This window comes from Rhinoraja longicauda, chromosome 6 (genome assembly GCF_053455715.1).
Source record: "Rhinoraja longicauda isolate Sanriku21f chromosome 6, sRhiLon1.1, whole genome shotgun sequence".
Classification (NCBI taxonomy): Eukaryota; Metazoa; Chordata; class Chondrichthyes; order Rajiformes; family Arhynchobatidae; genus Rhinoraja; species Rhinoraja longicauda.
Genome location: NC_135958.1, coordinates 60976923 through 60982922, shown reverse-complemented (window position 1 = coordinate 60982922; position 6000 = coordinate 60976923). Strand labels below are relative to the sequence as shown.

At 43.2% G+C, this 6000-nt stretch overlaps 1 protein-coding gene across 4 annotated transcripts in view; it reads right to left on the bottom strand.

The window, feature by feature from the left end:
- Nucleotides 1–395: 395 nt before the first annotated feature.
- Nucleotides 396–6000, bottom strand: part of fasn (fatty acid synthase) — a 92443-nt gene continuing 86838 nt past the window's right edge. For all 4 annotated transcript variants that reach the window (XM_078401103.1, XM_078401106.1, XM_078401105.1 and 1 more), the window contains exons 41-43: nt 3946–4044; nt 2878–3129; nt 396–1972 (exon numbers count right to left, since the gene is read on the bottom strand). In XM_078401103.1, coding sequence (XP_078257229.1) covers nt 1835–1972; nt 2878–3129; nt 3946–4044 — 489 coding nt within the window. In that variant the 3' untranslated portion in view covers nt 396–1834. The remainder of the gene's footprint in view (nt 1973–2877; nt 3130–3945; nt 4045–6000) is intronic.

Genomic DNA, 6000 nt, shown 5'->3' with positions numbered 1-6000 from the left:
TGGTGTTGTTCAGAAAATCATTTTTTAAAATCCAATTAAATCTAATCAAAGGAATAAACATAGATGGCTGGCTAAAATCTGCAACAGTGTATACCACTTTAAATTGAAGTGAACTGATGTTTTATTTGATGGTTGATAATACAAATCGCATTGCCTTGCCTAGAATACATGTTAAAACTAAAGTATTCTTTGCTTGAATAAAAACTAAAGTGATCACGAAACCTGGAATGGAACAGGAGGTAGAAATTAATAATTTGTCCAATTTAATTTACATTCATATCAGTAAATAGTCAATGGTAGTTAGTCTATTGACAGAGGCTGAATACTCTGATTTAGCTAAGATACTCCTACAACCCATCTCTGTTCTAGAAAAATAAATTTAAAACAATTTTCAGATATTGATTTTTATTAAAACATAAAATACAAGACATGAACATGGCCCAGAATAGCTGTTTCACAAAACAAAGAAAAAATATGGTAAGCCACAAGATACAAGAAACAAATTCAATGACTTTTTCAAATGACTGAACAGCAGGACTGGCCAATGTCCATAAATGCACAGAAAGTTTTGTCCCCTCCATGTCAAACTAAGTGTCACATTAGCTGAGAAAGCATGATCCATAGTGTCGCTCTATATATTTGACCACTTTAGAATTATCTCAACTAAGTTCTGTGGGGAGAAAATTGGCCCTGACAACACATGCACCCAATGCCTTCCAAATAGCCCCATTTATAACGTAGTATTGGGATTCAGTCACTTTCCATGTGAAATGCTCCGATCCTTGTCTAGAATTGGAGGTACCTTTGTGCAAGCTTACTTTGGCAGAGGGGTTTACTGCACAATCAGTGGGTTAGGCAGACAACGCTTCAGAAACATCTGCTAATCACCCAATGAGTTGTGGAGCAGTCAGAAAATAACTTGTGGGGGCAGGGTGCTAAATGAGGAGTTGGAGAGGGAAAGTGTGTGTGAAAAAGGAGGAAATGTTTTCTGCTTTCTTCCTTCTAGCAGTGGTCTCTCTGCTTTGCACAGGCTAATTGTTTCACGGCACCAGCACTTGTTTCAGTAAAACATTTTTGGCTGGCTCACATGGTTTGTAATTTCCAGCCTTTTAAACTTCCCTTGGCCTACAGTGCTGTTGAGTCGAAGAAATGGTATTTGCTGCAGATACCAGTTTCTGTTGTAAAGGGACAGCGTTGGCAGCTTCCGTTCGATCAGAATGAATAGCCCCATTTCCGCTTGTTCCGAACAGATGCTTTATCCAATCCAGACAAGCAAGACGAACGGATGAGAAGTCCCAAGTCCTGCACTCATTACATTCCCATTTGAAATCATGGACAATAACTAATTCTTTCAGATCATTCTGGTTAGTGGCCTTACTGTATATTAATGCCAATCTTCATGCTGAAAAAAAAAACTCGACCTTTATTTTATTCCACAGACAAAACACAATTTATAACTTTTCCCCCCAAACTGTAAACATTACTTCCATAAAAAATACAGAGGAATGGGTCATGCTTGTGACAGTTTCCACGTTACATTATTGTTTAACGAGCTACCCCACTGGACAAATTGAAACCTGAAGCGTCATTGGTTTCCATTTCCTCACAGATAAAGAACATCTCAGAAATAGGTCAGCAGAGTTTCGTCTTTGTCCATTTTGGTCGAGCCACGTTCCAGTTTTTCTATTAAGCACTATATTTACTGCTTGGAGTTTCAACTAAGCCACACAAAATTACAGCTTTTGCAGAAATTTGTGAAAGGAATCAGCAGCTGTATAGTCTATTGCAGGCAGCGGAAGCCACTGTTGGGCTGACAGGAGGTCGGTCCCATCGCTCAGCCTTCCCGAGCGGCCATGCGAGGCTCGGTCAGGGTATTGTGGATGATGCTGACGACAGAATCCACCGATGCTCCCTTCAGGAAAGTCCAGTGGTCTCCTTCGATGACGTGAATTAGGACCATCCCATCACAGACCTGTACGTGAAGGTGCAAGAGTGGAACAATCAATCACATTGATCTCGTTTCCCACAGAGATACGGGAGAGGAAGTGGTGCTGGGATGAGGGGAAGAGTTGGAAAGGCAGGAACTTGCAACTGACTCATTGTAAGGGTGCAGAGAAGATTCACGAGGATGTTGCCAGGACTTGAGGGCCCGAGCTATAGGGAGAGGTTGAGCAGGCTAGGACGTAGGAGGATGGGAGGAACCCAAAGAGAGAGAGAGATAGGGAGAGGTTGAGCAGGCTAGGACGTAGGAGGATGGGAGGAACCGAGAGAGAGGTTGAGAGAGAGAGAGAGAGAGAGAGAGAGAGAGAGAGAGAGAGAGAGCGAGAGAGAGAGAGAGAGAGGTTGAGAGAGGTTGAGAGAGGTTGAGAGAGGTTGAGAGAGGTTGAGAGGTTGAGAGGTTGTGAGAGGTTGAGAGAGGTTGAGAGAGGTTGAGAGAGAGAGGTTGAGAGAGAGAGGTAGAGAGAGAGAGAGGTAGAGAGAGAGAGAGGTAGAGAGAGAGAGAGAGGTAGAGAGAGAGAGGTAGAGAGAGAGAGAGGTAGAGAGAGAGAGAGGTAGAGAGAGAGAGAGAGAGAGAGAGAGAGACAGAGAGAGAGAGAGAGAGAGAAAGAGAGACAGAGAGAGAGAGACAGAGAGAGAGAGAGAGACAGAGACAGAGACAGAGAGACAGAGAGACAGAGAGACAGAGACAGAGAGACAGAGAGACAGAGAGACAGAGAGACAGAGACAGAAAATAAGGTGAGAGAGATAGAAAGACAGAAAGAAAAAGGAAAAAAAAGAAAGGAAATAAAGAAAAAATAGAAAAAGGCAGGGAGAAAGAAAGAAAGGGAGATAGAGAAAGAGATAGCAAATGGTGTCCAACAGTTGCCAATGTCTCACCTCAGAAAGCTGGTAATCTCCGCCGAGACCTTCCTGTAACTCATGAGTCGTCTTTGCTCGCAACAGGGTGATGTTTCCACCAAACTTCGATGCAGGGACATACTCATCTGCTGCTTTTAGCTTGTAGTAGAAGGCAGTAGCTGCAAAGCTGAGTGTGTTACGGTTAATGCCCTTGTGGTTTGTGGTGATCATATCGACTACTGCATCGACTCTTGCTTGCAAGTTCGCCAGAGGCAGCAACTTCTCGAAGAGCTGTGGAAAGCCAAACGTCAAACAGTTAATGCTTCACCAACTGCAGCATTGTTGCACAGAAACTCCCATGTGGGAGTGATTCAGTAGTTCAACGAGAAGCAGGTTGGAATCTTTCTTCAGTCTGAAGGGTGCCACCCAAAACATTGTCTGTCCATTCTCTCCACAGATGCTGCCTGATCCACCGAGTTCTTCCAGCATTGTGTGTTTTAACCCAACAATTTTGAATGTTTCAGTGTCACCATACACTGTTAGGCCGAGGGATACCCTTTCCTCAGACTTCCACACAACTTCTACCTACTTCCACTGTTCTGCTACCCCGCAGATAGCAGGAGCAGCCCTGCCAGACACACATCTTCTAAACATATGGAAGGTCATGGCAATATTTATTACAATAAAACCATCCCTGCAAATTTGATCCACTTTGTTTACAAAGCACCAATTTTAAAACAAAATGTCAGGCATTAGGGGGAGAAGGAAGGAGAATTGGGTTGAGAGTGAAAGATAGATCAGCCACGATTGAATGGCCGAGTAGACTTATGGGCTGGATGGCCTAATTCAGCTCCTAGAACTGATGAAAATGCTAGCCAAACTTTAGGAAATATCGTAATCAGGTTGTAATCATTTCCGCACCATTGCCAGGGAGGGGAATTTAATGGGGATCTTTAATAGGAGACCATTTCTCCCCTTGTTTGGAGATACCAATGACCAGATGTAATCAGATGGCCTTCATGTTGGAATCGTTGTGAAGATGTTTTATGTCCCCATGGTTGAATTCATGAACGATTTATTAATCCTGACCAGTTTCACTGAACTCACCTTGTTGTGCTCTGCATTGGTGAACTGCCCAACAAATGCACACATTGCTGTCGTTTCTGCTTCAGCATCATTGCCAGTGGTCAGTTTTGCTTTGTAGCTCTGGAAGTACAAGGAAAGAGGAATGTTAGCGCTGATTTTGGAGAAGTCAGCAGGGTCAAAACTTCTAGGAGTCGATATTTCTTTGTAAGATATCATTGGAGGGGGTCAAATAATAAGTAGTTTTTAAATGATGGAAACTTTTTTTGACCTTGCCGGTGAAGCTTCTTCCATTCATGAAGTGGGCTAAGACCTTGTTAGTTTTTACAATTCTAATACTGAAAGAAGATATTTTCATGAGAAATGAGAGCAGAGCATAATACCCATTCTCTACCATTAGTTAAGAGGCTCAAATGACCCCCTTCAATTAGGATCTGTGAAGATGCACAACAGATAAACAATGGGGCAAAGAACAGATCCACACCAAAATAAAAGTGAAGTGGGACGTACCGCGGAGGATGGGGATTTACACCAGGCCACTAAGCTAAGGAAAGACAGTGGATATAACTCGGTCGATGAATCAGAGACCACTCTTTGTATGACACAAACCAAAGTAGTTATAATGTAATTTAGGTGGGGAACTGGAGGACCACTTAAAAGTCACTTTGGAAATTGACTAGCAGCAAAATAAAATGCCGTCTTGGGGGAAAAAAAAAAATCTAGGAAAAAAACACTGGTTTCACGTAACTTCCTTATAGTAATCAGACGCCACTGTCTCTCACCAACACAGGTCGTCAGTTTGACTGCGAGTTGCCATTGAAAGTGACAAACATCCTCTTCCATCAACACTTGTGCAATGAAATTATTAAAAACTGTAATTTACAGCCTTTTGTATTTTTAGCTTGCAGTAACAAACATAAACTTGGCTATTTAAAAGATCTGTATTAAAAAAAAAATCTGCCAGGAAAATTGCAAGTCTAAAACGTTCTAGCCCTAACCACCTTTTGTTAATTATCAGGTGGGTTTTAATAACACAAATATCGTGTTCTAGCTGAACTGGGGCAGGAACAGTGGTGCAGCTGGTAGAGCTGCTACTTCAGAGACCCGGGCTCGATCCTGACATCGGGTGCTGTCCGTGTGGAGCTTGCACGTTCTTCCTGTGACCACAGTAGGTGGTAGGCTTGTATACACTGGAATTTAGAAGGATGAGAAGGGATCTTATCATATCATATCATATATATACAGCCGGAAACAGGCCTTTTCGGCCCTCCAAGTCCGTGCCGCCCAGCGATCCCCGTACATTAACACTATCCTACACCCACTAGGGACAATTTTTACATTTACCCAGCCAATTAACCTACATACCTGTACGTCTTTGGAGTACCTCTTATTGAAACATATAAGATTATTAAGGGATTGGACACATTAGAGGCAGGAAACATGTTCCCAATGTTGGGGGAGTCCAGAACCAGGGGCCACAGTTTAAGAATAAGGGGTAGACCATTCAGAACAGAGAAAAGGAAAACTTTTTCAGTCAGAGAGTTGTAAATCTGTGGAATTCTCTGCCTCAGAAGGCAGTGGAGGCCAATTAGCTGGATGCTTTCAAGAGAGAGCTAGATAGAGCTCTTAAAGATAGCGGTCAGGGGGTACGGGAAGAAGGCAGATACGGGGTACTGATTGAGAATGATGAGCCATGATCACATTGAATGGCGGTGCAGCCTCGAAGGGCCGAATGGCCTACTCCTGCACCTATTGTCACATGGGCTTCCGATGGTTTCCTCCCACATCCCAAAGACGTGCGGAGTTGTTGGTTAATTGAACTCTTGCAAATTGCCTCTAGTGTGCAGGGAGTGGGTGAGAAAGTGGAATAGCACTGAACTCCTGTGAATGGGTGATCGATGGTTGCTGTGGACTCTGAGGCAAAGGGCCTGTTTCCATGCTGCATCTTTCAATTCACTCAAAAGAAAAACCACCTCCATTTGTCCTTCATCAAAACCTTAAGCCGGCAGACGGGGAGAATTTCTAGAAGTGTTAAAAAAGGCTAAAGAGGAAGAGATGGGCATGAGAGAGAGCCGATCT